The following is a 25,015-nucleotide window of genomic DNA, read 5'->3' as shown; positions in this document are numbered from 1 at the left end:
CTTCAAAGAAGGAAATAATATACTCCTCCCTAAACTACAACTGCATTTATTATAGAACATCAGTTGGCAAAGCATTAACCAGCACTCAAGGAAAAGGCATAGTAAAAAGCAAACACAATGGAGAAGAAATAGCTGAAGAGTTTGAAGAAAAACCAGAAGAGAAAAATCACAGAAGCCATGAGGAGACTATTTCAAAAAGGACGAAGTAGTTAGCATAGTCCAATGCTAAGAAAAGATCAAGGAAGATAGGGACAGAAAAGTATCCACTGGATTTAGAAAGGAGATAGTAACCTTGGGAAAGGCATAGTTAATGAAGTGCTGGAGAACCAAAATCCAACTGTGATGGGGAGGGAGTTTGACGTAAAGGAATAAAACTTGTTGCAGATAGTTCTTTCAAAAACTTTGGTTTTAAAGGGAAGAAGAGCACGAAGTAAGATAGAATGACAAACACGTAATGCAGCACTACTATGTGCCAGCCAGCATTCCAAGGGCATTACCATATTAACTAAGCTAATACCTATAATAATACTATATTGTAGGTCCTTTTACGATCATCATTTGACACATGGGAAAAGTGAGGCATAAAGACTTTAACATAAGGACGGAGCTGGTAAGTGATGGAGTTGGAACTAATATTTATTGTTTTATTTATTATTATTATTTTTTTTTACATAATTTCAGACTTACAAGAAGAGTAAAAAAAAATTCTGGATACGCTGCACCTAGATTCCCCAAATGTTAACATTTTACCGCATTTGTGTTAGCTATCTCTCTAGGTAAACATAAAATTTTATTTTTTATTTTTATTTATTTATTTTTTTGAGACAGAGTCTCGCTCTGTCACCCAGACTGGAGTGCAGTGGCACAATCTCAGTTCACTGTAGCCTCCACCTCCCGTGTTCCAGCGATTCTCCTGCTTCAGCCTCCCAGGTAGCTGGGATTACAGGCACACACCACCACACCCGGCTAATTTTTGTATTTTTAGAAGAAACGAGGTTTTACCATGTTGGCCAGGCTGGTCTCAAACTCCTGACCTCAGGTGATCCACCCGCCTTGGCCTCCCAAAGTGTTAGGATTACAGGCGTAAGCCACCACACCTGGTCACATTTTGTTTTCTTAACCAATAAAGGTAAGTTGTAGGAATGCTCTTATACCCCAAAATACCTCCAAATATAAGATAATATCATCTGCAAACAAGGATAATTTGACTTCTTCCTTTCCAATGTGGATGCCTTTATAACTTTCTCTTGTCTGAACGCTTGAGGTAGGACTTCCAGTACTGTGTTGAATAACAGTGGACATCCTTGTTATGTTTCAGAGCTTGGATGAAAGGCTAAGATTTTCCCCATTCAGTATGATACTAACTGTGGGTCTGTCACATATGGCTTTTATTATATTGAGGTATGTTCCTTCTATCCCCAGTTTTGAGGGTTTTTTATCAGGAAAGGACGCTTAATTTTATCAAATGCTATTTCAGCATCAATTGAAATGATCATATGTTTTTTGTCCTTCATTCTGTTGATATGATGAATCACACTGATTGATTTATGAATGTTGAACCATCCTGGTAACCCTGGGATAAATCTCATTGGTCATGACGAATGATTTTTTAAATGTTGTTGAATTCAGTTTAGCAGTATTTTGTTGAGGATTTTTGCATTGATATTCAACAGATGCTAGCCTGTAGTTTTATTTCCTTCCTTCCTTCCCTCCCCTCCCCCTCCTCTCCCCCATCCCTCCTCTCCCCTTCCCATCCCTTCCCTCCCCCTCCCCCTTCCATCCCCTCCCCCTTCTCTCCCTTCTCCTGCCCCTTCCCTCCCCTCCCCTTCTCTTCCCTTCCCCTTCCCCTTCCCTTCCCTTTTCCTTCCCTTCCCTCTCCCTTCCTTTCCCTTCCCTCTCCTTCTCCCTCTCCCTTCCCTTCCTTTCTTTCTTTTTGATGTGTCTTTGTTTGGTTTCGGTATCAGGGTAACAATGACCTTGTAGAATGAATTTGGAAGTATTCCTTCTTCTGTTTTTTGGAATAGCTTCAGTAGACTTGGTATTAGTTCTCCTTTAAATGTTTGGTAGAATTCAGCAGTGAAGCCGCCGGATCCTGGGCTTTTCTTCACTGGGAGAACTTTTATTATGGTTTCAATCTTGTTACTTGTTTTTGGTCTGTTCAGATACTGGATTTCTTCACAGTTCAATCTTGGGAGGTTGTATGTGTCTAGGAAGTTTTCCATTTCCTCTAGATTATCCAACTTACTGGCATACAGCTGCTTATAGTAGCCACTAATGATCCTTTGAATTTCTGCAGTATCAGTTATAATATCTCCTTTTTCATCTCGGATTTCATTTCTGCTCTGATTTTTATTTCTTCTACTAATTTTGGGTTTGGTTTGCTCTTGCTTTTCTAGTTAAGATACATCATTACGTTATTTGTTATTTGTTTGAAGTTTTTCTTCTTTTTTGATGTAGGCTCTTAAAGCTATAAACCTCTCCTTGAGTACTGCTTTTGTTATATCCCATAGGTTTTAGTATATTGTGTTTCCATCATCATATGTTTCAAGAGATTTTTCAATGTCCTTCTTAATTTCTTCATTGACCCACTGGTCATTCAGGAGCATATTGTTTAATTTCCATATGTTTATATTGTTTGAAAATTCCTCTTGTTTTAGATTTCTAGTTTTATTCCACTCTGGTCAGAGAAGATGCTTGATATTATTTTTTTCAATGTTTTAAGACTTGTTTTGTGACCTAACATATGCTCTATCCTTAAGAATGATCCATGTGCTGATAAAAAGAATGTGTATTCTGCAGCTCTTGGATGACATTTTCTGTATATATCTATTAGATCCATTTGGTGCATAGTACAAATTAAGTCCAATGCTTCTTTGTTGGTATTCTGTCTGGAAGATCTGTCCAATGCTGAAAGTGGAGTGTTGAAATCTCCAGCTATTATTGTATTGAGGTCTACCTTTGTCTTTAGCTCTAGTAACATTTGCTTTATATATCTGGGTGCTCCAGTGTTGAGTGCATATATATTTAAAGTCATTGTATCCTCTTGCTGAATTGACTCTTTATCATTAAATAATGACCTTGTCTCTTCCTACACTTTTTGTCTTTTATAAGTGTAGGAAGAGACAGACATTTTGTCTGATGTAAGTATAGCAACACCTGCTCTTTTTTGGTTTCTACCAGCATGGAATGTCTTTTTCCATCCCTTTTTTTTTTTTTCCAGTCTATGTCTATTATTATAGGTGAAGTGTGCTTCTTGTAGGCACCAGATCATTAGGTCTTGATTTTTTATCCATGCAGTAACTCTACGTCTTTTGATTGGAGAGTTTAGTCCATTTACATTCAATGTTATTATTGATAAGTAAGGACTCACTCCTGCCATTTTGTTATTTGTTTTCTGGTTGTTTCATGTTCTTCTCTTCCTTCCATCCTTTCTTCCTGTTTTCCTTTTAATGAAGGTGGTTTTCTCTAGTGGTAGGATTTAATTTCTTGTTTTTTATATTTTGTGTATCCACTTTACGTTTTTAGATTAGAAGTTACAATGAAGCTTGCAAATACTATCTTATTAATATAATCCATTATTTTAAACTGATGACAACACTGATTGCATACACAATCAAGCAAAAAGGAAACTAATAAAAGTTCTACCCTGCTTTTTCACTTTTTGTTGTTTCTACTTATATCATATTGTACTGTCCATGTCTTGAAAAGTTGTTGTAGTTATGTTTAATCAGTTCACGTTTTAGTCTTTCTATTCAAGACATGAGTACTTCATACACCACAATTCTAGTGTTATAATATTCTGCTTTTCTGTGTACATACTACTACCAGTGAATTTTGTGCCTTTGAATGATTTCTTCCTGCTTACTACCATCCTTTTCTTTCAGATTGAAGAGCTCCTTTTAGCATTTCTTACAAGAAAGACAGGTCTGTTGCTGACAAAATCCCTCCCTCAGCTTTCGTTTGTCTGGGAAAGTCTTTATTTCTCCTTCATATTTGAAGGATATTTTCACTGGATATACTATTCTAGGGTAAAAGTTGTTTTCCTTTGGCACTTTGTGTCATGCCACTCTCCCCTGGCCTGTAAAGTTTCCACTGAAAAGTCTGCTGCCACATGTATCAGACTTCAATTGCATGTTGTTTTTTTCTCTTGCCGCTTTTAGGATCCTTTCCCATCCTTGACCTTTGGGAGTCTGATTATTAAATGTCTCGAGGTAGGATTCTTTGGGTTAAATCTGCTTGAAGTTCTATAACCTTCTTGTACTTCAATGCTGACATCTTTCTCTAGGTTTGGGAGTTCTCTGATATTATTTCTCTGAATAAACTTTCCATCCCTACCCCTTTCTCTACTTCCTCTGTAACACCAGTATCTCTTAGATTTGCCCTTTTGAGACTATTTTCTAGATCTTATAGCTGTGCTTCATTCTTTTCTATTCTTTTTTCTTTTGTCTCCTCTGACTGTGTATTTTCAAAGAGCCTGTCTTCAAGCTCACTAATTCTTCTTCTTGATCAATTCTGCCACTAAGAGACTCTGATGCAACCTTCAGTATATCAATTGCATTTTTCAACTCTAGAATTTCTGCTTGATTCTTTTTTACTATTTCAATCTCTGTTAAATTTATCAGATAGAATTCTAAATTCCTTCTCTGTGTTATCTTGAATTTCTCTGAGTTTTCTCAAGACAGCTATTTTGAATTCTCTGTCTGAAGGGTCATGTATATCTCTGTTTCTCTAGTATTGGCCCCTGATGCCTTATGTAGTTTGTTTGGTGAGGTCATATTTTCCTGGATGGTCTTGATGCTTACAGATGTTCATCAGTCTCTGGGCATTGAAGTTAGGTATTTATTGTAGTCTTCACAGTCTGGGCTTGTTTGTGCTTATCGTACCTGGGAAGGCTTTCCAGGTTATTCGAAGGGACTTGGGCCTCAAGCCCAATAATGATGTGGTTCTTGCAGACTGGTAGAGGTACTGCCTTGGTGGGCTTGGATAAATCTGGGAGAACTCTTTAGATTACCAGGCAGAGACTCTTGTTCTCTTCCTTTGTTCTCTTGTTCTCTTCCCAATCCCTGTGCTCTCCCTCCCCCTAGTGCAGAGATTCTCCATGCCACACTGCTGCTGCCAGGGGATGAGAGAGCGGTGGCACTGGCAATTCAAGACTGTCTTTCCTACCCTCTTCAGTGCCTCTTTCAGCAATATGAAGTTAAAACCAGATACTGTGAGTGCCCACCTGATTTTTGGTTATGATGGTGCTTTTTTGTGTGTAATTAGTTGCTAAAATTCCGTGTTCTTGCAGGGGTGACAATCATTGCAGCCCTCTATTTGGCCATCTTGCTCCACTCTTCAAGATTTGTGTTTAAAAACTAAGATCTACCATATAAAGGAATGAAGTACTATATTCAAAAACATACACAAACCTTGAAAACATGCTAAGTGAAAGATGCCAGAAACAAAAGGCTACATATTGTCCAGAAAAGGCAAATCCATAAAGATTAAAAAAAAGTAGACTAGTAGTGGCCAGGGTATAGAGTGAAGGGAGACTGGGCAGTCTCAGTTATGGATTTTTTTTAAGGGGTGATGAAAATGTCCTAAAATTACATACTGGGGATTGCACAACTTATAAGTGATTAAAAACCAATGATACACTTCAAAAGAGTAAATTTTATAATATAAAATAATATCTCAATTAAAAAAATAAAATCTGTGCACAAAGTGTGCTCATTGGTATTGTTTCTAACTCCTCTCAAAGGACAGCTCTGGGAAACAGATGTTTGTATATTCATTTCATGTATGACACATGAACATGCATGTATACTCACCCAACATCTAGCTGTTGATATATAAAACTCACACTGCTATCTCCAATTCCAATCTAATACCACGAGGCTCATTCTATCCTTTCCCCTATTCAGATTTGTAATTCCCTCCTATAACAGCAAGAAATCTTAGAATCTCAGAATTGGAATCCAGACAGTTCAGCTCTCCTAACCATTACCCTTTAGGCTGACCATTTATTTTAACAAAACTACAACTTACTGAATAAAATTCAGCAAACATCTCTTAATTGATACTCACAGTGATACTGTCCAGGAGTTTGGCCATATGTTTAATAATTTCACCATGTTGTGCAGGTTGCATTTGCAGTAATTTCTTTATAACAACCACGCTTTCAGCAACAACTATTTCTGAAAAAGAAATTATTCATACTAAATATGTATAATTCAATTCAAATGCAATATGCTTGGTAAAATGTAAACTTAAATTAGAAAAACATTCTATTTAATACATGCCTTAAAAGACTATGTGAAAGCATAACCGTGAGTGTGCTTCCAAATTTGAGGTGTGAACATCTGTCTTAACTAGAAGAGTTAACTTTAATTTCTAACCTCTGTTGCTGTCTCCTAGCTTCTGTAGTTCCTTTCTTATCTCTGCATCTTTAGATTAAGAAAGCAAAAGACGTTGGATTATGCTGCTCACCATAGTGTTCTATGTCTTTGGCTTTTAACCACAGTCCTCAAATATTGCTCTTTGATTCCTATAAATTATATAGTGGAAATCAATTATCTACAATCTAAACAACATTTTCCCTATTCTGCAGAAAACAGCAAACTAAAAAAAAAAATTTTCCTTAAGTGAAATGTCCAGAAAAGTGAGTAGTAAAGATGAGTGGTAGTAGTAAAGAAGTCACTGTAGAAATAGCATGGAGTGCAAAGCCAGAAAGAATGGGATTGTGAGAGTGAGATGGATTTTCTCTATTTGTTCTATAAAGTCCACTCTGCCTTTCTCTCCCCAGCACTGTGCCCTAAGAGGCCCACCTGTAGTCTGTCTCAACCAGACTCCCTTGGTCCTGGCTTATAGCTGTGTTTAGTCAATAGAAAGCTTCAGCAGGAGATGGTGGGGGGGGGGGGATATTTGTTATCCTGGATCCCTACTCTGCCAGCCTCCTCTCCCTGGTATCACATGCAATCCCCTACTGAAGGTACTGCGAGTGGCTCACTCCTGCAGGGTCTGGTAACTGCTCCTGGCTCCTCACACCCCTTCCCTTCAATCTGAGGCATGGTAAACGCCTCCCGCTGTTGATAGCCTGTTAGCTCCAGGGTGTTACATCATATCTTGTTGGTTTCCCTTAATCCTGACCACAGTTTACAAATAGTTCATTCACTTAATTCGCTTCAATCATCCCTTTTAAGTGTGCCATCTGTTTCTTGCCAGAGCCTTAACTAATACAGTAACTGCTACTGGAGGTGGATAGGAAGTAGATCCTCAAACTGGGATTGCGGGATTTAGTTATCATACTGAACTGGCCAATCACTGGTCCAGTCTCTTTTTGGTGGTACTGGTAAAGAAATGTAACATAACTCACCTGAGAACCTGACCTTATGAAATGAATCTTATATAATGTGTTATTAATGCTAATGATGCCAAAGAAATAAATCAACATTGCCTTTACTTATTATTTTGATATTTTTATTAATAGGGCTTCATGGCTATTAGGAATTCCCCTGGCATACACTACAAAGGTTTATTTTAATATTATATTAGAAATACCATAATTTGTGTCCTATTACTCTTTTTTTTTTGAGACAGAGTCTTGCTCTGTGGCCCAGGCTGGAGTGCCGTGGCGCAATCTCAGCTCACTGCAACCTCCACCTCCCAGATTCAAGCAGTTCTCCTGCCACAGCCTCCTGAGTAGCTGGGATTTACAGGCGCGCGCCACCATGCCTGGCTACTTTTTGTATTTTTAGTAGAGACGGGGTTTGACCATGTTGGTCAGGCTGGTCTCAAACTCCTAACCTCATGATCCACCCGCCTTGGCCTCCCAAAGTGCTGGGATTACCTGCGTGAGCCACCGTGCCCGGCCTACTCTTTTTCACTGAAATGTATTTTTTATAATGCTCCCTTTAAGAATATAAACAAAATTCATCATTCTAATCATTAGTAAATATATGTATTTCAAACTGTTTACCTGCTTATCCATAAGAATAAGAAATTAACTAATATTGACTGGGCACAGTGGCTCAGCACTTTCGGAGACCGAGGCAGGAGGATGGCTTGATCCCAGGAGTTCGAGACCAGCCTGGGCAACATGGAAAACCCCAGGTCTACAAAAAATCCAAAAATTAGCCAGGAGTTGTGGCACGTGCCTATAGTACCAGCTATTCCGGAGGCTGAAGTAGGAGAATCACCTGGGCCCAGGTAGGTTGAGGCTTCAGTGAGCCGTGATCACAACACTGTACTCCAGCCTGGGTGACAGACTGAGAAAAGAAAAAACAAAAAAAAACCTAGTATGATTTAACTAAAAGCTAACTAATATTAATGCTTTAGTTTACAAAATGACATCACATTTCATTTCCTTCTCACAATAATGTAAGGCAAGTACCCTATTATTATTATTTTAAAGATGAAGACAGGGAGATGCACTGGAATTATATAACTCTGTCCAGAATTCAAACTCAGAACTAGGATGTACATTCTATCTATATACGTTCTATGTTATGATAGGCAAGTATTACTTCTTTTTTTTTTTTTGAGATGGAGTTTTGCTCTTGTCGCTCAGGCTGGAGTGCAGTGGCGCGATCTCGGCTCACTGCAACCTCCACTTCCGGGGTTCAAGCGATTCTCCTGCCTCAGCCTCCCAAGCAGCTGGGATTACAGGTGCCCGCCACCACGCCCAGCTAATTTTTTGTATTTTTAGTAGAGATGGGGTTTCGCCATGTTGGGCAGGCTGGTCTTGAACTCCTGACCTCAGGTGATCCGCCCGCCTTGGCCTCCCAAATGCTGGGACTACAGGCGTGAGCCACCGCGCCTGCCCATAGGCAAGTATTACTTCTATAAAGACTACCTCTTGGTGCTATGAGGAAAGCAAAGGTAAATCAGAATGAGATTCTGCCCTCATCAAACTTACAGTCTAGCAGAAAAATAAATGGTTATGTGATTACTATGCAAAGCAAAATTTGGTAAGTGTGGTTTTAAACAATGCATAGTATAACAAATTTATATTTTTAAAATACATTATTGCAAAACTAGCCTAAGTAAGAGAAAAACTGTTGCATAATTTAATTATCTACAAGCAGATGCAGGATTGGCTACAGTTGAAATATGTGTTTGGCATCATTTATCTTTAGGAACTACATTAGTTTCCTATTGTTGCTGTCACAGATTACTAAAAACATAGTGGCTTAAAACAATGCAAATTTATCATTGTACAGTTCTAAAGTCAGAAGTCTAACATAGGTCCTATGGGACTAACATCAAGCTGTCAACAGGGCTGTGTTCCCTCTGGAAGTTCTAGGGGAAATCTTTTCCTTCCCCCTCCCAACTTCTCAAGCATGCCCACATTCCTTGGTTCAAAGACCTCTTCCAACAATCACATCACCCTGACCTTCTGACATCTTCTGACTGACCTGCGTCTCTCTTTCCCTTATAAAGACCCACATGATAACATTAGGTCTAACCACATAATCTCCCCATCTACAGAAACTTGACTTAATCAATCTGCGAAGTCTCTTTTTCCACGTAAGGTAACATATTCACAGGTTCTGGGCATCTTTGGAACGCAATAAGTCTGCCTACCACAGGTGCTTTCTCATTCCCCTCAGGTAATTCCACTCTACTTCTCCTTTATGCTACCTCTTGGTTTCCAAAGACCTCAGCACTTTGGTGCTACTCTATCAGAAGCACAAAATGATCCTATGTTCTAGATATTTCCTAACTTCCTCCTTGTCCTCAACAAAACTTAATGGACCTAACTTTAAAAAGTACAGTCTACTATCATACTCATTTTACAAATGAAGAATCTGGTGCACAGGCAGACTAGGTAATTTACTCAGGATAGCTGTAACATTCTACATAGGTGGTATAGTCCTACATGTAAGCAAATAGCTGGCAAGAGAGTAAGTGGTCACTATATGGGAAGACTATAATATATTTGTCTTATATTACTATCTCCCTCCAATAGACTATTAGCTCTATAAAGATAGGAACCTTTTATAAGTTAAATAAATATCCTATTAATATATTCAACATTTATTAAACATCTCAACTGATTAAAGTCTTCGATAAATGCTTACTGAATTTTTTAAAACTAAACAAAACAAAGTCTTCTGCCCCAATCCTTTTAGCTTAGAGTAGATGGCAATAAGGTTATTCAAAAGAGTAAATTTCGCTAATATGTTACCTAAAATAAATTACCTAAGTCAACTGAAATGTAGATTTCTCTTACTAAAGGTCTATAAGAAATTGGCTTATCAAATTAATCTTAGAGAGTAATAATAGGCTGTTTTAGGGCAAGCTTCAAGTCTGCTTAGAAACGCTCTTAACAACACACACACAAAACTACAGGTCCAAGAGAAATATATTAAACATATTTTAAAACAATTGAGCCTAAATGTCCCTGAGGTTTAAAGATTCATTATTTGAAGAGATGATAAGGTATTCATTTCAATATAAAATCAAATAATTACAGATTCCTAGAGCCTTAAAAGATCTTACAGATTTTAAAGAAACTGAGTCTTCATTCACAGTATTTATTCCTAAAAGTAGATCTTTTAATACAAAGAGGAAGGGGCTCTATTGTCAGGGTGGCTATGTTAAAGTTAAAAATACTATGACTTTCTTTTATGTTACTAATTTTGATATAAATATTCTCCTTATTTGTTTTACCTCTCACTTTTACTGAGCCAGACTTCCAAACTACAAAAAATAGTGTAGCATATGTGATACAGACATAATTAATCAGGTATTATGGGCTAATGATGATTATGCAAATATACTCTGACAATACAATTTAAGTTTGTTAATATTCACACTGCAGGAAAAAAAAAAACCATGATTAAGAGTTGTATCAAAAAACAAAAGCCTAACCATTAAAATATCAAAATTTAAAGTAGTTAAACTAAATCCTTCTACTTTTAGAGAGGAAGTATGTATTAGTCTTTCATTTTCTAATTGTAAAACAATCTAGTCTTCCCTTAAAAGTGATGTAGGGGTAGAATATTTATCTTTTAAAGTCAATAAAAATATTTTTTGAGAAATTAAATCTGAAGCAGAAATAACCGCTTTAAAATCCAAAGCTTGAAATTTTCCATCAGAAAAAAAAAGTCAAAAAATAAAATTGAGAAAATTTGAATATATTTTGTATTTGAATGAACTAATCAGTGTTCTAACTAATTTCCGGTGCTTTCTGTATGTAACTAAAATGTAAAAGAACAATTGCCCTGGTAAGCCTTGGTTCATAATCTTTAATGGTACAAAGTTATTTTCCCAAGGTGTGTATTTTATTTGGTTGAATAGAAAGTCATTATTAAAGGCACAGGAAAATTTCTTTAAAACACATTTTTAATGTCACATTTTAAAATGTGACATAGAAACAGAGATAAAAGGATTAGTTATTATTAAAAGTAGAAAGAGATAGAGTGGATGACATTTATCATCCTATCTCCACTAGCTACTTTGTAGAGATAAAAAAAATTTTAAACCTATCGTCTTGATAATTTTGGTTGGCATTTATTTGGAGTATTAATACTACATGTAGAAAAATCTTCAGTCATAGTATCTTGAGTTTACAGGTACAAGTTTGAAATTTTATGCTCACAACAAAAATCAATTTTATCTGGGAATAAATTTCGTTCCAATTTTTTTCATCAGAAATACTTTCAACAATGTTACAGTTTTCTAAAGATATCTACATGTGGGAAAAAATAATTAGGGATTATAGGATTCTTGTACTAAAAAGTTATTTTTCAAATAAAATGTAATCAATTTTGTTGTTTTACCTCATGGGCTGCTATATCATATATGCCCATATCTAGACATGACATAGACATTAGTATATTTTAAATTCCACAAAATAATTTCAATGATTTTACAAAGAAAATTATGCTTTTCTTAAAAAAGTCTCATTTTAATTAAATACATAATTATAATAAAAGTTCTTTAAACAAAATTATTTTAAAGGTAAAGCTCGCTTTTCTTTCTTTCTCTAAATGGCTCCATTTATTTCAAGGCCTTACCCATAGAAATAACTGACGCTTTGCCACAGAACAATATGGGATCTAGCTTACATATTTTACTGGATATTACCTATCCAGTTTTACCGAATACTTAGATATTGTTTGGCTTAAAAACATAAAGCTGCTCCAAGTTGATGGCTTTTAAATCTAGTTAATTTTGAATATAATTAGGTGAATTTCTGAGGAAAAATAATGTTGAAGGTATACAGTTAACATATTTTTTGATCTAGCCACTTCTGCATGTTACAGTCATTTGCCTGCTTTTAGCACCCTCTGCAGGTGAACCAATATTATGCATGACTTACATGCCATTAAAATGCAGTAAAAAGGTGGAAAAGATACAATCAAGGTGATTAAATTGTAAAGAAGTAAAACAAATTTTCTTAGATCTGTTGCGGTAAAACAAATACTACCTGCTAGTTAACGGCCTATTTTACTAAAAAAAAAGAACCCAGAATATGCATATTTATGTGCATTTCAAGGATAAAATGCTACTTATTGTGACCATACTACTGATATAACTAGAAAAGCTAAAATGCAAAGTTAGAAAAGGTTACAACTTGGAAATAATACCGAGAATATTCAAATTTAAATCACCTGAAAATAAAATGAAACTGTAAACTTACCATCCCTGTTGGACAGCAGACAGACCAAGCCATTGAGGCACGTGTCAGTGACTTCCAAGATGTTGGTTGCACATCTGCCTATAGTCTGAATAGTGGCTGCTGCAAATTGTTTATCCTGGCTTTTCACATAGGTCTAAAAGATATTACTTCAATTAGTTTACACACTGGTATTATCGAGTTAACCAAAACTCCGATTATATTAAACTTTGTCAATATATAAGAATTCCAGAATACATAAACTTCTCATAAGCACAATATGAGGACCAAGTGATGATGTAGATTAATTTCATTTTGTTTTGATTTTTTTACTTAAAGAATGTGCCTATGGACGAAGCACATTTTCAAGCCAGGCTCATTCACCTGTGGCCATAGTGGCTTGAGACTCCAAAACAGATAGTAGGAGCAGTCACCCAAAGACAGCAATTAGTTTAAGTGCAAGGTTGAAAGAGATGATGAGAGCTCTCTCTTTGGAGGTTTCAGTTCATTTACCAGCAGCATCTGTGAATCTATGAAAAAAAGGGTCACTTTTTCAGAGACACTAAATCTAAAAATTGGGAGAAAAGGAAGAAAGGGACCAGTAGGCTATTTACAAACATTTTAATTTCAAAATCTATCACAATGGTTGTAAAAGAATAATAGTTACGGTGAACAGTATTTCAATAAATACTTCAAATACTCAGTTTATAATAAAATAAAATACCATACTTTTGAAATAGATTTTCTTTAAAAGTATGCTTTAAAAATATACTGTAAAGGGTGTATGTGTGTGTGTGTATATATATATGTGTGTGTGTGTATATATATAGTACATATACACACACACACATATATATATATACACACACACACAAATTTAAAAATAAAGAAATAAATCACCGATTTAACAACAGGAAGTTAAAATATCTTTATAAATTTTATAATGGCCCTAGAGAATTTCACTTTGGTTAGAACCTTCCTAATTTTTAAATGAGGAAAGCTTCTATCGTTTACAGAAATATACACACTTTGTATCATATACATGAAATTTGAAAGGTCATTTACAATCGAAATTTTTAAGAAAGATTCCCAACCTCAAATAAGAAGTATACAATGTAGACTTAACACTATGAAAAATGCAATACATTTAAGTGGTGTCTAAATGACAAATGGAGGAGAAAACCTAAAGATGTCTAAAAAAATACAAATTTGCTAAAAATGGTACCAACAAGGTGATTAAACGTTGAATAAATAAATTAAATTAATTAAACTCTCCTAGTTCCATAAAGGCAAGACCAAGTATATTTAAAAGTGTTCCCAAATAAATTATTTAATTTCCTTAATGAAAAATATGAACTTATGAGTCTTTAGAAACATTCTGTATTTTACCCAAAAAGTTACTAAAAGCGTAACTATGAGCATAACACAAACATAGACAGAAGGTACAAATTTAGACAGTGATAAAAATGAATACATGAAAAAAATACTTAAAAGTTTGACTGAAAAATGGACCTTATTAAACATCCTGATATTAAATGAAAAGACTAGATGACCAATATTTTGAAACAGGTCTAGTATGTGCCCTCTATACAACCCATTCCATAACATTACCTAAGTCTCCTTTCCTACAATCCCAGGAGACTTGATATAAGCAAAAACTGGACAGTGAGAGGACACCCAAAGAGACTAGATAGGACAACAGGAAAGGAACAAGAAAAACACAAAGACCAATACTTTAAATAAATAAAATTATAGGAATGAAGTGAAAATCAGATTCAAGCAATGATCTGCAGCTATAAGATTATCGAATAAGAACATAAAATACTATATTTTCTAGAACATCTTAATTTTTTAAGAAATTTGTCTAGAAAGATACACAACATAAAAGTAGAGTAATCCAGGTATGAAAATATAAATTATGGACATGCCATATTATTCTACTATTCCTGTAAAAAGTTTAAAAATCACATAGCTAAAAAGAAATCGTGTATACAGTGTCTTACAACCAAGAAGAAATTTAATCTTGGCATATAGGAGAACTATGGCAAAAAATACATCTCTAAAAGTTGGAAGCTGATAAAAGAAAAACTGTGATTAGTGCATAGTATGTGGTATATTTTTGTGAAGAAAACAGATAATGGAATATAAAAGTCATAATACTGATGTAAAGTTTTCTATTGTTGTGCTCTACAACTAAGGCTTCAGAGACGACCTTTCCATCATAAAGGGCATCATGTCCATGAAGTAATTTTTGAATAATATTCTGGGGGGAAATGCAACTAGGAAGAGCCTCATAAGGCATAAAAATACAACTAAACAAATCAAAATAAAAAACAGCAATTTAAAAAATCGTAGTGGGGCAATTACGAAACAAATTTTTTTGAGCTATATATGAGGCTAAGGGGGCAGTGTCAAAAATAGTCATAGGTCAATAAAATGGGAAAAACCAGGTAAGAAATGAAGCCATTTTCATGACCACAGAGTATAGAAAGGACTATTGATGCTGGCAGCACAAAAAGATGAAATTCTTACCAGAAATACAATTTCAAACAAAGACAGAGTTATAAACCAAAGTCCTTCAAAGTCTATGAAAATATGAAAGAGAATACTATGTTTTCCTTAAATTATAAATTTGTAATTAGTTTATTCTTGCAAATTGAATTTCTTAGTTGTCAATCTTGTCCCAATCACTATTTTATGTATATAATTACATATTTCTAGATAGAAAAAGATGCATATTTAAGACTGAACATATGTTTTAGAAGTTTTTTATAATTAGCACTGTACACAAACCTGAAATTCTCGAAGAAGAATTGATATGTTGGCTTCATTTGCCAAGTTCGTCAAAATTTCAAGCTATAGTAGAGAAAAGAGAAAGTAAACATTTTAAAACAAAGGTAGCAAGATGAATTTAATAGAGTACAGGCATTTAATTGAAAGTTTATTTCTACTTTTAAAAATCACATTGTCAGCCGGGCGCAGTGGGTCACGCCTGTAATCCCAGCATTTTGGGAAGCCGAGGCGGGCGGATCACCTGAGGCCGGGAGTGCGAGACCAGCCTGACCAACATGGAGAAACCCTGTCTCTACTAAAAATGCAAAATTAGCTGGGCATGGTGGTGCACGGTGGTGCATGCCTGTAATTCCAGCTACTCGGGAGGCTGAGGCAGGAGAATTGCTGGAACCCAGGAGGCAGAGGTTGCAGTGAGCAGGAGAATTGCTGGAACCCAGGAGGCAGAGGTTGCAGTGAGCCGAGATCGTGCCATTGCACTCCAGCCTGTGAAACAAGACTGAAACTCTGTCACACACACACACACACACACACACACACACACACACACACACAAATCATATTGTAGCCAATGTGGTAAGGCATTATACCCTTCAGGTCAACCTAGTCTACCTTATGTCCACAAACATATCAGATATTAGATATTAGACAATTTAGATATTAGATATTAGAATTATATATTAGATATTAGACAATTAGACATTAGACAATTACTAGTTCTTTGAAAACAACTCGGAAAAGGAGAATTCTACATCTTCACTAATTGTTTGCCCAACACAAACTTACAATTTATATCTAATTAACCTAAACAATTCTGCTAGTTTGGCTTTTGTCTTTTAGTAAAGTTAGAAAACAATTTGCCCTCCATGTTGATACATCTGTTTTCCAGATACCAATTAATTCTTTTGATTTGTTCTCCTATAGTCTACCATCCCAAATACTCAGACATTTTAATTGTCTCTTCTGGATTTATAGATATAAACAATGTGTAATCTCCAACGGGCTTGTGAAAAAAAATTTTTACTAATAAAAAATATTTAGTCTTAAGAAAATCACAAAAAAATAGAAGAGACAAACAGAAGCAAATCAAGATGTGAACATAAATACATTCATATCAATAACTACATTAAATAAAGCCAAATACTTAGAGCCAACTGATCTTTGACAAGGCAAACAGAAACACAAAATAGGGAAAGGATACCCTATTCAACAAATGGTGCCAGGATAATTGGCAAGTCACATGTAGTAGAATGAAACTGGATCCTCATCTCTCATCTTACACAAAATTCAACTCAAGATGGATCAAAGACTTAAATCTAAGACCTGAAACCATAAAGATTCTGGAAGATAACATCGGAAAAACCCTTCTAGACGCTGCCTTAGGCAAAGACTTCATGACCCAAACCCAATAACAAATGCAACAAAAACAAAGATAAATAGATGGGACTTAATTAAACTAGAAAGCTTCTGCACAGCATAAGAAATAATCAGCAGAGTTAACAGACAACCCACAGAATAGGAGAAAATCTTCACAGTCTGTACATCTGACAAGGGACTAATATCCAGAATCTACAAAGAACACAAACAAATCAGCAAGAAAAAAAAGCAATCCCACTGAAAAGTGGGCAAAGGATATGAATAGACAATTCTCAAAGATACATAAACGGCCAACAAGCACATGGAAAAATGCTCACCATCACTACTTATTAGGGAAATGCAAATCAAAACCACAGTGTGAAACCACCTCACTCCACCAAGAATGGTCATAATCAAAAAATCAAAAGATAATAGATGTTAGCGTGGATTTGGTGAAAGGGAACACTTTTACACTGTTGGTGGGAACGTAAACTAGTACAACCACTATAGAAAACAGTGTGGAGATTCCTTAAAAAAGTAAAAGTAGAACTACTGTTTGATCCAGCAATCCCACTACTAGGTATCTACCCAGAGGAAAAGAAGTCATTATACAAAAAAGATACTTGCACACACTTTTATAGCAGCACAATTTGCAACTGCAAAAATATGGAACCAGCCCAAATGCCCATCAATCAACATGGATAAAGAATATGTTATACACACACACACACACACACACACACACCATGGAATACTGCTCAGCTATAAAAAAGGAACAAAATAATGGCATTCACAGAAACTAGATAGAATTGGAGACTATTATTCTAAGTGAAGTAACTCAGGAATGGAAAACCAAACATCGTATGTTCTCACTCATAAGTGAGAGCTAAGCTATGAAGATGCAAAGGCATAGGAATAATACACTGGACTTTGGGGGCTCAGGGGAAAGGGTGGGGGTGGTGAGGAATAAAAGACTACACATTGGGTACAGTGTACACTGCTTGGGTGACAGGTGCACCAAAATCTCAGAAATCACCACTAAAGAACTTATGCATGTAACCAAACACCACCTGTTCCCCAAAAACCTACTGAAAAAAATAAATAAATAAAAATAAAACAGTAAATGATCTAAATGCTCCAATTAGAAGGCAAAGACTGTAAGAGGAGTTCTTTACATATTCTGGGTACAAATCATTTATTCAGACACATGTATTAGAAATATTTTTTCCAGATTATCTTTTAATTTTTAATTTTATTTTGATAACTACATTTTAACTTTTGGACAACTTTTTTCTTTTTTTTTTTTTTGAGACAAGGTCTTACTCTGTCACCAAGGGTGGAGTGCAGTGGTGCGATCATGGCTCACTGCAGCCTCAACCTCTGGGGCTCAAACAATCCTCCCACCTCAGCCTCCCAAGCAGCTGGGACTACAGGTGCACACCACCAAGCTCAGCTTATTTTAAATTTTTTTGTAGGGATGGAGTCTCGTTGTGTTGCTCAGGCTGGTCTCAAACTCCTAGGCTCAAGTGATCCTCCGGCCTCAGCCTCCCAAAGTCCTAGGATTATAGGCATGAACCACTGCATCCAGCCGGACAACTTTTAAAAAACAATCTCAAACATATGAAAAAGCTACACGTATAGTACAAAGAACTGTTCCTGTTGTTTTTCTGAACGATTTGAGACTATAGATGCCAATCTGATGCTACATTACCCCCAAAAACTTCTATGTATATTTCCTATAAACAAGGACATGTTCCACAGACTACAATACAACCAAGAAAATCAGGTCATTAAACTGATGCATTACTATCACGCAATTGTCACTATGCACTTAAGTTTCAATAACTGTCTCAATGACGTATAATAAAAGGATCCAGTTCAATATCACATACTGTATTAAGTTGTCTCCTTTGGTCTGAAACAGTTTCTTAGTCTTTCTTTTAACTTATATGACCTTGACATTTTCGCTAATTATAAACCAGGTTTTTTTGGTAAAATATCCTTGAATTTGGGTATAATTTAGATTTTATTATTAAACTCACTTTTCATATGAATAATACATCATTCTAATATTGAACAGTCTTGAATAGTCCATAGTCCATCCTTTTCTCATTGGTTTGTAATATCTCCTCTACTATATGGTACATTTTTGCATGTATGGGCACATTTCTAGGCTTTCTACTCTTTCCACTTACTTTTCTGTCTAAATATCACACTATTTTAATCACTATAGATTTATATTCCTAACTGCACTCTATGCCATACTTATTACTTCCTGAAAACAATGCTCTTTCATAATCCCTTGTGTTAGCATGAATTATGTTTTTCACCTACTCTAACCCTTCAACCTCCCAATCAACCTGCCAACCAAGAAAAAAATTCACAATATTATTCTTTTAAGATCCACCCAAACATCATCTTTTCTAAACCTCTCATAGAATTAGCTCCACCTTTCTGTTCTTCACAACACTCAATTCAAATATCTGTATTACTTAAAACACACAGTACTAAAATAAGTTAGTTAGAGACAGGGTCTCACTCTATCACCCAGGCTGGAGTGCAGTGGCATGATCAACGGCTCACTGCAGCCTCAACTTTCTGGGACCAAGCGATCTGCCCACCTCAGCCTCCCAAGTAGCTAAGATTACAGACATGAGCCACCACGCCTGGCTAATTTTGATTTTTTTGTAGAGACAGAGTCTCACTATGTTGCCCAAGCTGGTGTTGAACTCCTGGCCTCAAGCAGTCCTCCCACCTTAGCCTCCCAAAGTGCTAGCAATACAGGCATGAGCCACTGTGCCAAGCCCTGAAGTTACTATTTATTTATTTATTTATTTATTTATTTATATTATTATACATTAAGTTCTAGGGTACATGTGCACAACGTGCAGGTTTGATACATAGGTATACATGTGCCATGTTAGTTTGCTGCACCCAACAACTTGTCATTTACTTTAGGTATTTCTCCTCATGTTATCCCTACCCCAGCCCACAAACCCCTGACAGGTCCTGGTGTGTGATGTTCCCGGCCCTGTGTCCAAGTGTTCTCATTGTTCAATTCCCACCTATGAGTGAAAGCATGCAATATTTGGTTTTCTGTCCTTGTGACAGTTTGCTGAGAATGACGGTTGCCAGCTTCATCCATGTCCCTGCAAAAGACATGAACTCATCCTTTCTAATGGCTGCATAGTATTCCATGGTGTATATGTGCCACATTTTCTTAATTCAGTCTATCATTGATGGACATTTGGGTTGGTTCCAAGTCTTTGCTATTGTGAACAGTGCCACAATAAACATAGGTGTGCATGTGTCTTTATAGTAGCATGATTTATAATCCTTTGGGTATATACTCAGTAATGGGATCACTGGGTCAAATGATATTTTTGGTTCTAGATTCTTGAGGAATCGCCACACTGTCTTCCACAATGGTTGAACTAGTTTACAGTCCCACCAATAGTGTAAAAGTGTTTCTATTTCTCCACATCCTCTCCAGCACCTGTTGATTCCCTGACTTTTTAATGACTGCCATACTAACTGGCGTGAGATGGTATTTCATTGTGGTTTTGATTTGCATTTCTCTGATGACCAATGAGGATGAGCATTTTTTCATGTGTCTGTTGACTGCATAGATGTCTTCTTTTGAGAAGTGTCTGTTCATATCCTTTGCCCACTTTCTGATGGGGTTGCTTTTTTGTTTTTTCTGGATATTAGCCCTTTTTCAGATGGGTAGATTGCAAAATTTTTCTCCCATTCTGTAGGTGGCCTGTTCACTCTGAAGGAAGTTTCTTTTGCAATGCAGAAGCTCTTTAGTTTAATTAGATCCCATTTGTCTATTTTGGCTGTTGTTACCATTGCTTTTGGTGTTTTAGTCATGAAGTCCTTGCCCATGCCTATGTCCTCAATGGTACTGCCTAGATTTTCTTCTAGGTTTTTATGGTTTTAGCTCTAACATTTAAGTCTTTAATCCATCTTGAATTAATTTTTTGTATAAAGTGTAAGGAAGGGATCCAGTTTCAGCTTTTTATATATGGCTAGCCAGTTTTCCCAGCACCATTTATTAAATAGGGAATCCTTTCCCTATTGCTTGTTTTTGTCAGGTTTGTCAAAGATCAGATGGTTGTAGATATGTGGTGTTATTTCTGAGACTTCTGTTCTGTTCCATTGGTCTATATATCTGTTTTGGTACCAGTACCATGCTGTTTTGGTTACTGTAGCCTCGTAGTATAGTTTGAAGTCAGGCAGCATGATGCCTCCAGCTTTGTTCTTTTTGCTTAGGATTGTCTTGGCAATGTGAGCTTTTTTTTGGTTCCATATGAACTTTAAAGTAGTTTTTTCCAATTCTGTGAAGGAAGTCATTGGTAGCTTGATGGGGAGGGCATTGAATCTATAAATTACCTTGGGCCGTATGGCCATTATCACTATACTAATTCTTCCTATCCATGAGCATGAAATGTTCTTCCATTTGTTTGTGTCCTTTTTTATTTCACTGAGCAGTGGTTTGTAGTTCTCCTTGAAGAGGTCCTTCACATCCCTTGTAAGTTGGATTCCTAGGTATTTTATTCTCTTTATAGCAATTGTGAATGGGAGTTCACTCATTAATTTGGCTTTCTGTTTGTCTGTTCTTGGTCTATAGGAATGCTTCTGATTTTTGCACATTGAGTTTTTATCCTGAGACACTTTGCTGAAGTTGTTTATCAACTTAAGGAGATTTTGGGCTGAGATGATGGGGTTTTCTAAATATACAATCATGTCATCTGCAAACAGGGACAATTTGACTTCCTCTTTTCCTAATTGAATACCCGTTATTTCTTTCTCTTGCCTGATTGCCCTGGTCAGAACTTCCAACACTATGTTGAGCAGGAGTGGTGAGAGAGGGCATAATTGTCTTGTGCCAGTTTTCAAAGGGAATGCTTCCAGTTTTTGCCCATTCAGTATGATATTGGCAGTGGGTTTGTCATAAATAGCTCTTATTATTTTGAGATACATTCCATCAATACCTAGTTTATTGAGTGTTTTTAACATGAAGGGCTGTTGAATTTTGTTGAAGGCCTTTTCTGCATCTATTGAGATAATCATGTGGCTTTTGTCATTGGTTCTGTTTATGTGATAGATTACATTTATTGATTTGCCTATGTTGAACCAGCCTTGAATCCCAGGGAAGAATCCAACTTGATCATGGTGGATAAGCTGTTTGATGTGCTGCTGAATTCGGTTTGCCATTATTTTATTGAGGATTTTTGCATCGATGTTCATCAAGGATACTGGTCTAAAATTCTCTTTTTTTTGTTGTGTCTCTGCCAGGCTTTAGTATCAGGATGATGCTGGCCTCATAAAATGAGTTAGGGAGGATTCTCTCTTTTTCTACTGATTGGAATAGTTTCAGAAGGAATGGTACCAGCTCCTCTTTGTACCTCTGGTAGAATTTGGCAGTGAATCCGTCTGGTCCTGGACTTTATTGGTTGGTAGGCTATTATTACCTCAATTTCAGAGCCTGTTATTGGTCTCTTCAGAGATTCAACTTCTTCCTCGTTTAGTCTTGGGAGTGTGTACGTGTCCAGGAATTTATCCATTTCTTCTAGATTTGCTAGTTTATTTGCGTAAAGGTGTTTATAGTATTCTCTGATGGTAGTTTATATTTCTGTGGGATTGGTGGTGATATCTCCTTTATCATTTTTTAATGCGTCTATTTGATTCTTCTCTCTTTTCTCCAGTAGTCTTGCTAGCAGTCTATCAATTTTGTTGATCTTTTCAAAAAACCAGCTCCTGGATTCATTGATTTTTTGAAGGGTTTTTCGTTATTGGGTATTTCGTTTTTGAAGGGTATTTCGTTATTATTGAAGGATATTTCATTATCTTAGTTATTTCTTGCCTTCTGCTAGCTTTTGAATGTGTTTGCTCTCACTTCTCTAGTTCTTTTAACTGTGATGTTAGGGTGTCAATTTTAGATCTGTCCTGCTTTCTCTTGTGGGCACTTAGTGTTATAAATTTCCCTCTACACACTGCTTTAAATGTGTCCCAGAGATTCTGGTACATTGTGTCTTTGTTCTCATTGGTTTCAAAGAACAGCTTTATTTCTGCCTTCATTTCGTTATCTACCCAGTAGTCATTCAGGAACAGGTTGTTCAGTTCCCATGCAGTTGTGCAGTTTTGAGTGAGTTTCTTAATCCTGAGTTCTAAATTTGATTGCACTGTGCTGTGAGAGAGTTTGTTGTGATTTCTGTTCTTTTACATTTGCTGAGGAGTGCTTTACTTCCAACTATGTGGTCAATTTTAGAATAAGTGTGATGTGGTCCTGAGAAGAATGTATATTCTGTTGATTTGGGATGGAGAGTTCTGTAGATGTCTATTAGGTCTGCTTGGTGCAGAGCTGAGTTCAAGTCCTGGATATCCTTGTTAACCTTCTGTCTCGTTGATTTGTCTAATATTGACAGTGGGGTGTTAAAGTCTCCCATTATTTTTGTGTCGGAGTCTAAGTCTCTTTGTAGGTCTCTAAGGGCTTGCTTTATGAATCTGGGTGCTCCTGGATTGGGTGCATATATATTTAGGATAGTTAGCTCTTCTTGTTGAATTGATCCCTTTACCATTAAGTAATGGCCTTCTGATCTTTGTTGGTTTGAAGTCTATTTTATCAGAGACTAGGATTGCAACTCCTGCTTTTTTTTTTTTTTTTTGCTTTCCATTTTCTTGGTAGATCTTCCTCCATCCCTTTATTTTGAGCCTACGTGTGTCCCTGCAGGTGAGACAGGTCTCCTGAATACAGCACACTGATGAGTCTTGACTCTTTATCCAATTTGTCAGTCTGTGTCTTTTAATTGGGGCATTTAGCCCATTTACATTTAAGGTTAATATTGTTATGTGTGAATTTGATCCTGTCATTATGATGTTTGCTGGTTATTTTGCCCATTAGTTGCTGCAGTTTCTTCATAACATCAATGGTTTTTACAATTTGGGATGTTTTTGCAGTGGCTGGTACTGGTTGCTCCTTTCCATGTTTAGTGCTTCCTTCAGGAGCTGTTGTAAGGCAGGCCTGTTGGTGACAAAATCTCTCAGCATTTGCTTGTCTGTAAAGGATTTTATTTCTCCTTCACTTATGAAGCTTAGTTTAGCTGGATATGAAATTCTGGGTTGAAATTTGTTTTCTTTAAGAATGCTGAATATTGGCCTCCACTCTGTTCTGGTTTGTGGGGTTTTTCTGCTGAGAGATCCGCTGTTAGTCTGATGGCCTTCCCTTTGTAGGTAACCCGACCTTTCTCTCTGCCTGCCCTTAACATTTTTTCCTTCATTTCAACCTTGGTAAATCTGACAATTATGTGTCTTGGGGTTGCTCTTCTCGAGGAGTATCTTTGGGGTGTTCTCTGTATTTTTTGAATTTGAATGTTGGCCTGCCTTGGTAGGTTGGGGAAGTTCTCCTGGATGATATCCTGAAGAGTGTTTTCCAACTTGGTTCCATTCTCCCCATCACTTTCAGGTACAACAATCAAACGCAGATTTGGTCTTCTCCCACAGTCTGTTATTTCTTGGAGGCTTTGTTCATTTCTTTTAAGTCTTTTTCTATAACCTCGTCTTCTTGCTGTATTTCATTAATTTGATCTTCAATCATGGATACCCTTTCTTCCACTTGATCGAATCGGCTATTGAAGCTTGTGCATGTGTCACAAAGTTCCCGTGCCACGGTTTTTAGCTCCAACAGGTCATTTAAGGTCTTCTCTACACTGTTTATTCTAGTTAGCCATTTGTCTAACCTTTTATCAAGGTTTTTACCTTCCTTGAGGTGGGTTTGAACATGCTCCTTTAGCTCGGAGAAGTTTGTTATTACCCCCTTCTGAAGCCTACTTCTGTCAACTCGTCAAAGTCATTCTCCATCCAGAATTGTTCCATTGCTGGCGAGGAGCTGCAATCCTTTGTAGGAGAAGAGGTGCTCTGGTCTTTAGAATTTTCAGCTTTTCTGCTCTGGTTTCTCCCTATCTTTGTGGTTTTATCTACCTTTGGTCTTTGATGTTGGTGACCTAGAGATGGGGTTTTGGTGTGGATATCCTTTTAGTTGATGTTGATGCTATTCCTTTCTGTTTGTTAGTTTTCCTTGTAACAGTCAGGTCCCTCAGCTGCAGGTCTGCTGGAGTTTGCTGGAGGTCCACTCCAGACACTGTTTGCCTGGTTACCACCAGCAGAGGCTGCAGCACAGCAAATACTGTAGAACAGCAAATATTGCTGCCTGGCCCTTCCTCTGGAAGCTTCGTCCCAGAGGGGCACCCGCCTATATGA

General features: G+C 36.6%; 1 protein-coding gene across 3 annotated transcripts in view; it reads right to left on the bottom strand.

The window, feature by feature from the left end:
• The window catches only part of AP3B1 (adaptor related protein complex 3 subunit beta 1), a 296,004-nt gene that overhangs the window by 145,931 nt on the left and 125,058 nt on the right, over positions 1 to 25,015 (bottom strand). For all 3 annotated transcript variants that reach the window (XM_004058672.5, XM_055366969.2, XM_055366970.2), the window contains exons 12-14: positions 15,401 to 15,463; positions 12,632 to 12,764; positions 6,070 to 6,179 (exon numbers count right to left, since the gene is read on the bottom strand). In XM_004058672.5, the coding sequence (XP_004058720.5) occupies positions 6,070 to 6,179; positions 12,632 to 12,764; positions 15,401 to 15,463 (306 nt within the window). The remainder of the gene's footprint in view (positions 1 to 6,069; positions 6,180 to 12,631; positions 12,765 to 15,400; positions 15,464 to 25,015) is intronic.

Source organism: Gorilla gorilla, chromosome 19, assembly GCF_029281585.2.
Source record: "Gorilla gorilla gorilla isolate KB3781 chromosome 19, NHGRI_mGorGor1-v2.1_pri, whole genome shotgun sequence".
Lineage (NCBI taxonomy): Eukaryota > Metazoa > Chordata > Mammalia > Primates > Hominidae > Gorilla > Gorilla gorilla.
This window is presented reverse-complemented; position numbering and strand designations above follow the sequence as displayed.